A 12,466-nucleotide genomic window follows, 5' to 3' on the forward strand; every position below is an offset into this window, starting at 1 on the left:
CGAAGAAGCGAGCTAGGCCGCCAGATCGTGACTCGCCATGAAAGGGAATAAACTCGCGGCGATCGTATCGTTCGATCGGATCGGTTTAGAAAGTCCGGGATGCGCCGTGTCTCCTTCGATGCCGGGCTTCAACATCCAACAACCAATTCTTACCTGTATTACCTTGACACCTGCTGAGAAACGATAGCAAGCGATACCTGGTTGTCGATAAATTATACTGGCAACTAAAAAATCTCCGCAATTTTAGAACATGGATGGAGTCGGATTAGAATCGAGCGAGGTTGGAGTAATTTATACGTTCATTAAAAAATTGTTTCGTCATCGCTGGATGTTAGATTATTTTAAGGTTTTTGAATGTTTTTGTTGGCAAGTAGCAAAATTGTTGACGAGCGATTTTTTTGGAAGCTGATGACGGCTCGATGGAATGCGATGAACTCGACCGTCGGCAGGTAACCGAAGACTTGAACGAATTTATAGTCGTCAACTCGTTGCCCCACGACATCCACAATCCACACACGCAGACGTCCTTGAGTCCTCCACTTTCGAAAAAACGAAGAATGCCAAAAGTTGAACGTATGCTAAACGAGCCTCCCCGGCGCCGAGCGTGCTCGATTTGGAATTCACTTTCCTTCGAGAGCCGTGGAATTAGAACTAGCCGCGTGGAAATCGGCTCTGTAGAATCGAGCAAATCGGCCGTATCTCGTTCGCTGTTTAGCGAAACGGCCGTTGCGAAATTAGGGGGTTCGCAGGCTATTGTTTTTCGTGTGGAAAAAAAAGGTGGACACGCTATGGTAACTGTACACTACCTTAAACTGTTTCTTCTGTGTCTGGACCCTGCTCGTGGACCGAACTACCGTAACGAGCGCCCCTAATTAATATTCCTAAGTTTTGTTCAACTGCAGAAGAGTGTCCTTTATTTTTGATATTAAATTTAGGTAATACATTTTCAGATTTTGGTTTTTCGATCGTCCATTTTTGGTTGTGTCCTTGGAATGACCTTGGAATAACCTTGAATATCAAACTTCAACCTTAGGTCTACTATTTACTGACTTTTTTAAACATTCATGACCTGTTGTTGATTTTTATGACCTGGTCATTATAGATTCATGAAAGTTCTGAAATCTATTTTTTGTATATTATATGCAAAAGAGGATGGGATATTTTCGTGTAGACACATCGTGAAAAATCGCACAACGTTGCAAGAGACATGGCGTCGATCGTTTCTAAAGTGTATAACGTTCGCGATACGGAATCGGGGAAAGTCGTTCGCCATGGAAACGAGTCACGGCCGATGTGCCGGTTTTACGTAAGGTGAAAATCGTCTTTAAGGCGAGGGGGAACACAGTCGCCGATGCAAAAGCGAGAAGGAAACAGAAACGCCACGCCGCGCCGCCGGTGCGTACGACCTTCTCCTCTTTCCGAATCAAACACCTGATGCAGCTCGAGCCTTAAATCTCCAGGCCCCAAAGCCACAAAGCCAAACCTGGCAACCGGTCACGCAAAAACCGTACACCCACTTTCGTGCCAAACGTGGTCCCTGCAACTGGAGCAAACCGTACGTTATTCCCAGCTGCAGTTAAATGAAAATTTACTGGAATTTACTGGTCCATCAAAGACCATTTTATATTTTTTGATAAAAAGCTTAGAAACAAAATCTCCTAAAATTCACTGGACCATTCGGAAAATTGGAGCATTTTCTATTTCTTGAAGAAACAATTGAAAAGGAAATGATATTTTTCTGGAAATTGCCTGGTCAGGTGTTAGGAATAATACAAAAGAGGAGAAGCTGATTACAAATTGCACGCACGTTAATGGCGACCGTGTTCCCCGATTTCGTATTCACCTCGGGGTTCCTCGGATCGTAGGAGAGGAGAGGGGGGCACGTCCACGGGTTTCGTGATGTGCCACGCGAAAGAGTATCACTGGGTGGCTGATGGCGTGCGACAACACTATACCACGACATCGTCGACGAAACCATTTTACGTAGCTACTTGTCGTAGCTCCCATTGTTCCCTTCGTATGCGATTGCTGTAATTGCTGCAACAAGGTTGCAGCACAGCACTGACTCGTCACGACGCCCTACCTGTTCGATAACCAATTAAACTGCTCACCTGGCGAACAATTATACCAGCCGGTCACGTTGTCAACATTCGGAGTTGGCGTGAAAACATCTACGTGAGCAACGAACTCCTCGATGCAACCTCGCTAAGTGAAACTTTCGTTAAAATCTGACATATTACAAAATTAATTTTTCGATGTGAAAAAAATATGGAGCCATAGCCTGAACCTTCTAGTTTCAGATAAAAAAAGTTCAATTCGATGGGACCCACAGTTTTCGAAATAAAAATTCTTACGTATATTTCGAGGGTGAGGAAATTTATAAGGGACGATATTTTATAAACAAATTTGATGTTGGAGAACTGATGATTTAAACTACCCCTAATTTTATGTGCTCTATGCCTTGGGTATTCCATTTCGAATGTAATTTTTGCCATCGACGTAGGAAATGAAGTCCACAAGAAATTCTCTCTCTGCAACGAGTACGATGCACCACACCTGCCAGTGCATCCAGCCTCTCGCTGCACTTCACATTTGACATACTTAAATCCACGCAAGTACTATTAAAAATATCGAAGTTTTAAAATTCTGGGACCACTTGTGGGTCAAACAATTTGTTCTTCATAGCAGTCATTTTCATTAGAAAGAATGGTAATTATTTCATTTTTATTTTTTGGAATTGTAATTTCACTTTGGCAACGTGTCATCGAATTGTTGGATGTGGGGTATCGCGGGCCCCTGGCGAAAGAAAGCGACGGCCGGGGCGAGCATCGCTGAAATTAATGGGCCAGTGGAAGGCCCCAGGACGCGGACAAAAACGGGAAAAGTCGCCCGTCGTGCCAGAAATAATTCCGGCCGTGAAACGCGTTCGCCGGTCTGTGCTCGCACCGAGAACACCGTTACGCGCGGGCATACGTGCACGCTCGACCTGAATTATTTCCGCTGCAACGCGGCCATTGTGCCCTCGACCGACGACGAGTAGTTTCGAGTACGCCGCCATGGACCGCCTGCACATGGTCGGTTTTCATCGATCATTGATCGCGGAGACGAAAAAGCGGGAACCATTGTCGACAACCGCTGGCACGGTTTTGTCGGCTGAACAAAATTTTCACGTTCGTGCAGAACCGATTTCGCGGGAAATTTGAATCTTCAGCCCTTACACTCGTGGTACGAGTCATGACAAACATGTAGTTCTAATTTTCTTGCAATCGATTACATTCTTCTCGATTTTTATCGATTACGTTCTCTCCAAGGAAGATTGCATTTGGAAGAAGAATACGATCTTCTCGATTTTCCTGCAGCGAAATGGATCGGTAGAAAAATCTGAACTTTTTACAGTATCTGTACTATACCATAGAGCAATTGTGTAAAAAGTTTCAGCTCGATCAGATTTCTCGTTCAGAAGTTATGACCCAATTTGTGGGATCTCGTATATTCGAACTCATCGTCACGTCATTTTCATAAATTGTTATCGTAATTGTGTGTATAATGAGTGCATTCTCTGTTGCAGGCTGAAGGAATTGCTCACCTGGTAGCCATGAACCTCGCGCTGCATGGATTTTTGTTGCAGGGTGAGTAGTTGGAATGAGATTTTGAGCTAGTTTTGAACCCTCCTTCGGTGGACGCACGTTTCGCACGCATATGCTCCTTCTCGCGGAATAAAGCGATGCAATATGGTGCATCGCGGGAACAATGCACCGTGGAGGAACTTGCACTCGGGAATCGGGGGTTGACCTAACTCAACTTCGCTCGTTGCATACAAGGTCCTCGAAAGAGGGAACGGGGGAACAATGCGCGGAAGAAGAAGTGCATGAAGCCTGCGGCGAGTAGTATGCTGCTTCTTAGCGCGTGACATGTGGAGCTGACGTTTTAAAAATCGATATCGTATAGTATTTACGTCACGGTGAACTAGTTGGGAAGTTTCGCCTGGTAAAAAATAATTTACTGCCACCTGAGGCTTCGAGATTAGTGTGCAGTGAAGAATATATAATGTTGAAGAATATTTTCAAGAGGTTTGCGTGCGTTCGCATGTGCTGAAGTCTGATTGAAATGATTGTGGCTGCGCAGCAGACGCCCATGGTAGTGTTAACTGGGTTTTCGTGTCGAGTCAAGGTGTTTCCTACGTGAACGTAAACACAGGGGACCGTACGGCGAGCACGATACGAGCATCGCGAATGAATCAAGCCGTCTGGAGGAGCGAGGGGACTCCAAAGACAGAAGGAGAATCGCGAGTGTAATTGTTATCAGGTTGCAGGCACGTGGATTTCGTCGAGAAATCCGCCGAGTCTGCTATTAACAAAGACTCGGTGAAACGTTTCGGCAATTACACTGAAACATAAAAGCTCCATTCGGATTAGTACACAGCTAAGATGATGTATTGTCAAACTTACGCTCGCGTTTATTTTATTGTGCAATAAGGAGACGTTAGGCATAAATAGATGTCGCAATTATATAGATGTTTCGCCTCTCGGCGACGGGCTCGATTAAATCTACAGAATATTATAAGCCGGGTCGGACGAGGCGGTTTATTTCCAGGATCTGGGCAGTTACTTTCATGCAGCGGTGATTCAGCGGTCTTAAGCTCGTTTTGCGCGTGGTGCGCGCGTTAGTCCTCGTTGGCGGACCCCATTTCCGCCAATTTGCTTGAATGATGGCGTTGACGGTTTTGGAAGTACTATATAAAAACGCTGGACTCCGGGATCTGTGGACGGTAGCACCCTGGAATGTCGAGTTTGAAGTTCTCCAAGGCTTCTGCACCTCTTTTGCCCGATGAAAATAACAAACCCTCGGTATATTCTAATACTGAGAACCCCTTGGCAACTTTATGGCAGGATGCAAATAAAAGAGCGTGCATATTGATATGTTTAAAAGGGCCTGTGCAGCCGAGGATTATGCTAAAATGGGGTTCTGTACCAGCGCTAGTTACAATAAAATTCCAAACAAGTGGATGCGCTGGTCATCCCACGTGTTTCGACCGCGATGCATAAGTTTCACGGACGGATGTCCCACGGGGCTGCATTCCATTGGTCAGCCGGAGCCGATGCAACTTCCATTTAGCTCCTACGTAAACATAAATATATGCGAACGACGGTCGTACAAAGGTGGTTTAGCGCGTTTCGCGCGGTAATCGCTGCCGGTGGTCCAGAGACACGGCTGTTCGAGCGTGTACAGCCACGGTAATGAATACAAATGTCTTCGTTCGAGCCGGGTCCGCGTTCGTAAACCTCCGTGAATCGTTTCTTTATCGATGCCCGCGGTGGTCGAAAGCGATTTTTTATTTTGCTATGACTGCACGGAAAATAAATCCGCCGCGTACCGTCCCGGTGCTCCAATGGAAAATACATGATATTAACTCGGATGAAAACCGAGTCGAACGGATAAATTATTCGTTATTCGCTCGTTTCTGAATGCCCCAAGGCTCGTCTGTCTTCGGTATTTTTGCTCTCCTCCACGGCCGCCATTAAATTTTCATCGGAACAGCTCCGATTTCGGTACGGATTTATTAAGAGTACGTGTCTCCGGTTGCCACGGCGCGGAAACGACGGATTCAAATGCATAATACCAGGGCCCGGCTAATTAAGCCAGAACACAGACGTCGACCGAACAGATAGACGAAAGTCACGGGCTGCATAATGCACCGCGAGTGAGCTCGCTCGATTTTCTGCAGCTGCATGTAATGCAATCAAGCCGTAACGACTCGGAGAAAGTGAAAAAAAAAATCGGATCAGATACACCGGAATCGAAGAATTTATATCGACCGCTTGATTCTTTTCTATTCACGTTGAATAACAATGATCACGGTAATCGATTGGCTGGTGTGATATCGTGTCATTTATTGATTTCCTTTATGGTTTGTTAAATATGATCGATTCGAAATTAGCAGCCAGATACAGTGGCCGTTCGCTTTCTATGCGGTGTTGCTTCAGACAATCAAATCAGTCATCTTGATTTTTATGGACAGCGTACAGCTGCAGGTGTGGCGGACCTAACCCGGGAATAATCGCACCTGACACAGATCTGACACCGATTTATTTCAGGCTGTGTTTAATTGGCTTAATTTAGATTTAAATGTCGCGATATGGATCTCATGGCTTTGGACGGGGTTTACAGGAATTGAGCGTTGCGATCAGACCCAATCTTTATGACCAGGCATGACCATTCTGATCAGACTTAACATTTGTGGCCAGGTATGATCATTCTGATCAGACATAACATTTATGACCAGGAATGATCATTCTGATGAGATCTAACATATATGACCAGGAATTATAATTCTGATTAGACCTAACATAGATGATCATTCTGATTAAACCTAATATATATGACCATTCTGATTAGACCTAACATATATGATCAGGTATGATAATTCTGATCAGACCTAACATATATATGACCAGCTAGGATCAATCTGATCAGCCCTAGACGTTATTCCCAGACCTGACCAAACGTAACCATTGTAACCAGACCTGACCAAACCTCATAATTATAGGTATACACCCTAATCCAGACTTTATAATCGTGACTCCAGAAGTTACGTCCAAGGAGTCGAATGCCACGTCTACGGTGACGAATTCGTGGATTGCGAACACAGTGGCAAGGTGGCCGGGCCGGACAAGTTCATGCGTACGGAATCGCAAATCGGCTAACAGGTTGGCGAACAGTGTCGCAAATGAATCATCGGTAAATGCGTTTATGATGCGAGGGCGTGCATCGCCGCGCCGCGTCCCGTCCCGTCCTGTCGCGTTGCCTCGCATGGAAAGGAACACCGTTGCCCCGCAGCCTTGTCGCAAGCGCAGAACCGAAGAAAGTTCTTGGCGAACGAGGTTGCGTGGCTCGCCCCGAAGCGTGAAATATGCGGAAGAATATTTTGGAACGATCGAAAAGATACCGGGACCGTTTCCGCGTTTCAATTAAAACGAAGGGAACGAAATCACTAGTCGAAATGCCGTTCGGCGAAACGGGCAACTTTGCTGGATGGGCAAATCTTTTATTTTACTGAGCTCCAATTTGAACCGAGTGTCCAGATAAACCTTTCTGGAAGGCAAAACTTGTATCTTAAGTCCTCATTAAAATTTTTCCTTGTTGTGCACTTGGTTCTTATTGTTGGGATGATTATAAGGAGGAAGTCTGGCCACACATTCTCGTCATTTTGAAGTCGACTTTATGGCCCACCATCTTTCAAGCCTCAATTTTAAACGAATGCTGAGAGATAATCCGCTTTGAAGGATCAGACCTGCACAATAAGTCTGCAGTAACGAGGGATACAGAAAGAATCTTGATCCAGAGAGTCTGTGGGTTATATTTAGCAGCGACCAGGCCAGAAATATTTTCAAATCGCCGGTTTTTCCCTCCCACTAATGTCCGTCCGCCTCCCATTTGCTCGGCTGTCTGACTTTTCTCCTTACGTAACCGCGTAACTGCGGCGCAAGGATGCGGTTAGACCTTTCGAAGCGTGTTCCTACCCGTTCCCGATGTCACGTAAGACGCGTGCTAGTCACGATCTTAATTTCACTCTCTCACGTTGCCGAATAATTGGCAGGAATAACGCCTCACGCACTTCCCATCCACTGGGAACGATTTTTCATCGGACCAGTTCGCTCCCGATCGACGCTTTCTCGATCGCTATGGGAGCCTAACTTCTTAGGACTTCCAATGGCAGAGTGTGTGGATATATTGCAAATTTCCAAACCAGTCAAGAGCGATAGTACGGCTTCCTGTCAATAGTAAATGTGGCACAGGTGAAACGTATGGAGACGGTGAAGTGAAATATTTGAGACAATTCTCCCCACTGTTGAAGTATAATTAATTCTGCGGATACACGGCGGAAATTAATTAATTTTTTGGCGTTTCTTTATGCTGCCCACTTCCGGCTGGCTCGCGAATGGTCGTGCGCAATTATAGACTCCGGCGAGCGCGTTCGTGCGCCGTCGAGAGCATGGAAACCGTTGAAAGCGAAGTTGTTATCACTGCGCGCTAATAAAGTGAACCGACCGTGGCGAGGAATGCCGGAAAAAAGAAACGAAAGGAATTGCTCGGGGAAAATGATTCCGGCGAGATCGTGCCACTTGCCGGAACACTGTTGGTTCCGTTAGCGCGAGCAGATTCATTGGAACGCTATAATCTGCACCGAGAAATCACTTGGAAAAATATATCGGCAGCGCGATACAAGTGAAAAGAATTTTTCCCGGCCGATTAAAATGAACCGTTGCAACACCTAACACAGGGTCTGGCACCTTACACTCTAACCCAAGTTAGGCTAACTCAACCGAATCAAACGCTGACCTGTACGAACGTGTTCATTTGAAAATCCCAGTGAACACTGTATAAATTCATAAACGCCTTCGTCAGTCTATTCAAACAATCCGCAGCTAGAGTTCTATTCAAATTTATTGTACGCATTTATTTCCAGTTTTCTAAATTGTCATAAACTCGCCCACCACGAGAGATCAATAAACGCTTCACGGCTCGCACGGTTCCACAAATAAATGACGAAGTGCTATTTTCAAGTGACACTGAGAAATCGATAAAACAACTCAATAAAGTCCCCCCCCCCCCCCCCGTGAAATATGCAAAACGCAAAATATCGGACGCGTCGCGCCGGCAGACCCTCGCGGAATAAATAGTAGCGGCGTAAATTTCTCGGCCGATCTTCGGCGTCGCGTTACCCGTGAAATATTACATAATAATTTCGTAGTTTATTATCCGCGTGTCGTCTTAAGTGGGCTGTAAATAGGGGCGTGTGCGCTCTCGCGCGAGCGTTTCTGTTATCGCGCTGGGGAACTCGTTGCGTCGGCTTAGCCTTTTGCTCTCGTCGTTGCGAAAGGACATTTGCTCGAAATCCTGTTCCTCAGGATACCGGGGCAACGTATTGCCCGATCGCGATTTGTCGGATTTTTGCGAATTAACATTTCTTCCGTCGATATGCGCGCGACTTAGCCCGGACTAGTCGAGCGTGTAGGTTCACTGGAGTTGCATAAATGGTTTCTAAAAAGAGAGGAGAGCTGATTTTTGTCGCCTTGATTTCAATCCAGCTCGCGGAACTCGCGATTTTAAACGGCGTCTGGAGAAAATCTGATAGGTTGTCGATTGAAAAATGGAGACGGGAAGAAGTACAGAAAATGGAACTGATTGATAGGCCTAACACAGACCTAATCATGTTACGCTCCTTTGCAGAGTGCCTGACCCAGGCCTGGTATTCGAGAGACGTCTTTCTGCAGCGACGAAAAATATTTTCTCACGGGTCGATCTTGAGCGTTCTTTCCCTGCCCCGAGCCCCGGCATTTAGAAAACTATTTTTCCGTATTTTTATAAAATTACACGCCGGCCATTTAGACGCGTAAAAAAGCGCGCGCGCGCCGTATACGCGCGCGTAATTGCGCGTAAAACTCGGAACGCGAAAGCTCCCCGTAGATTTAATTGCGGCAATCATGACGAAACCAGATCTCTCCGTGGCGAATTGGCTTTCCTTCTTCGAATCTGGGTCAATTTTCCGTCGCGCGGCGCATCTTTCGCATAATTTGTCGTCTATTTACGGTCACTTTTACGGGTTACGCACCGCACCGCGGCCAGGTTGTATCGGTTGCTGCCGGAGCTACTGCATAGCTGGCAGTTTAAAACCGGCGACGCTGAGAACACGCCGGGTATATACACGAACGGAAGCGTGACGCCGCGACGCGTCGCTCGTTTCGTCTTCCTAATTAATTCTAATTAATAACCGCCCGGCCGGCCGCGGGGAACAATGGTCTCTTTCACCCGAATGCTCTGAACTTCGCACGACGACCTTTCATCCGTTCTGCCATCGAGTTTCACCTTGCCTGCATTGTCTTCGACAAGAAAATCGAGCGTGGATCTTCAATTAGCATAAAACCGAGCCCGGGTAATTAATACCACGGTGCAGAAATATCCATAATAATGGAATATTTCGCGTGCGAAGCGTGTGCATTGCGACTTGAATGGCCGATCGGGAGAGTGATATAGTCGTGCTGGAAATGCGAGGCTGCTCAAGGACGTTCAGGCCTGTCCCCACCTCGCAGTCAGGCCACGCCCACTGCTCCACATCCTGTGCTATAACAGGAGTAGCCGCCAGTGTGGAAGAAAGTTAAATTGGGTCAAACTTTTTATTAGTTTGATGCTGTTTGCATACAAAATCTGGAATATTCCTGAAGGACGTTAGAATCCACGCCCACCAGAGGTCCAGGCCACACCCACCGCCGGTCTAGGCCCCGCCCACATCCACAATTGTAAAATAATTGAATGAGTTCACTTGTAAGAAACATTACGCGGACCGGTTCAGTTCCTAGACAGATTATGCGGCAGTGGCATGATTAATAAACACCTGTCGCATCCGAGGAACTGTTCTGGCCGTTACTTCCGGCTCCGTTTCAGCCAAGGAATTCTCGCAGCGGCGTTTCCCTGGATTTCTGGATTACGTGCCGGCGCGGCGCGGTGCGTGCCGGGCTTATTATGCACAAGAAAGTTGGAAAGAGGCGAGAACGAAGTCATTGCTATTCGAGGGCCGCCGCAGGAAACGGAAGTTCTCGATTATCCGCGAGACACGAGAAGTATTCTCGGATCGTGGCGCATTTTCTGTTGCGCCGACGGAACACGGCCGGCGCGGCGCGCTATGAGAACGCCGCGCCGCTCGGAACGATGAACTGTCGTAAAAGTAGACGACAGTATCGGATTTCGATGATTATGTATTAACAACGATCGGATTTCACTTCCTGTTGCCTTCGAACAAGTTGCAGTTCGACGTCGATCGCCTCGAATCACAATTAAAACTAATCATAAAACGTCACTTGATGTGGAAAGTCCAGCCGCCGTCGAATACCGACAACTTCTGAAATAACTTCTGCTAGATGCCAATATCGAGACATCAATCAAAATATAAATTACAGTTTAAACCGGTTTTACGTACATTTTTGTATAATAATTATAGTTTTTTGTGCACGGTATTTCCTGTTAAACGTGCTCGGGAAAGGAATTTTAATATGTTGAGTAACAGCTTCGCAGAAAATAGAATGACAAACGCAGGTGTGTGTTAGAATATTATTAGGAATGACCGCACGCGCGGGATTTGTCAAGACGAAATTGTGACTCATCTTCTCAGCGTATGGTTTAATTAGGGAATATTGAATGCTTAAGTGAATTGTGCGTCGTGGCCGTTCGCAGCGTGCATGGACACGTGTCTACGCGAGCGTGTATGAAGCACGAGGGAGTTTCATTGAGGAGCTGCGAGATGAATGAGTCAAGGAAGCAGGCGTCATTCACAATAATGTCTCCGGTGGATCTGACCGATGCTTGCACGTGAAACAGGAAAGCAAACATTCCTCACTTTTTAAAAAATAAAACGAAAAACTACTAAATAACAGAAAATGAAATTACTGGAAGGAAAGCTTTTTAGGTGCAGTTGCATTACCGCGTGACAATGGTAGTTGGCCACGGTTGCGGCGAAGTTATGGGAACGTGACACCGGCTGTCGAAGCGTTCGACGACAAGCTATTATTTTGTTTATCGTAGGAAATAATTCGAGCGAAATGCCACACTTTTCACCGTGCAATTGTGCCGGTGGTACAGCCTGTATAACAACCGGGGGAACGTGCGACTGAGTTAAAGACCCCGACGGCCATTAAGTGAAAATAAAAGCCGACGAAAACGCCCACGTGGCTCCGAGACACAGAGCAGGCCTTTCACGCAACCGAACCGGCGCATTTTTGCATGCCGAGCGCACCGAGCCGAATCGACCTGCCGGCGACAGTGTTTTTCCTGCGCCGAGGAAAACCGCCTGCCACCGTCGCCGGTTTTCGCATAATTTCCTATAATTAATCCACCGGGTCCGCTGCTGTTGGATAACCGATCCCCGACCGTCGATAAGAATGGACACGGAGCAACGTACGCCGAACGGCCGGACTCGATCTGTCTTTCAACATTTTTCAATCGTCTCATGATCGATGAAAATGTCCCTCGAGCGTGCCACTCGCCCGCGAATTATGGACGCCGTTCCCGGGAGTTCTAATCGTTAGATCTCTCTTAGACTCGCTTCACAAACCTGACAGCCCGTGGAAATGGTTATACACAAATTTTACGCAAATTGTGAGACTTCGAAATGTGAACAGGGTCTGACTTAGACTCCCCTAGTGCCTGATTGTGGTAGAAACCGCCCTAGGGACTTCAAGTTGACGCCCACCGCAGTCTAGACCACGCCCATTGCTCCATATTGTCGTCCATAGTGGAGGTAATTCTGCCAACCCAAAAAATCAAATTAATCCACAAATAACCACGTAAAGCCACACCATAAAAATGGTTTATTAGTTCAATGGTGTATCATGTGTGTACTACTGGAAGAGTAAAAGGAGTACATACAGAGCAGTACGTCCGATACGAGAGGCATAAAATGGGGTGAAAGAAT

At 46.5% G+C, this 12,466-nt stretch overlaps 1 protein-coding gene across 2 annotated transcripts in view; it reads left to right on the forward strand.

The window, feature by feature from the left end:
- The window catches only part of LOC143218907 (uncharacterized), a 44,749-nt gene that overhangs the window by 12,506 nt on the left and 19,777 nt on the right, over positions 1-12,466 (forward strand). For both annotated transcript variants that reach the window (XM_076444474.1, XM_076444475.1), the window contains exon 2: positions 3,569-3,629. In XM_076444474.1, coding sequence (XP_076300589.1) covers positions 3,596-3,629 — 34 coding nt within the window. In that variant the 5' untranslated portion in view covers positions 3,569-3,595. The remainder of the gene's footprint in view (positions 1-3,568; positions 3,630-12,466) is intronic.

The sequence above is a fragment of the Lasioglossum baleicum genome, chromosome 20 (assembly GCF_051020765.1).
Source record: "Lasioglossum baleicum chromosome 20, iyLasBale1, whole genome shotgun sequence".
In the NCBI taxonomy this organism is placed as follows: domain Eukaryota; kingdom Metazoa; phylum Arthropoda; class Insecta; order Hymenoptera; family Halictidae; genus Lasioglossum; species Lasioglossum baleicum.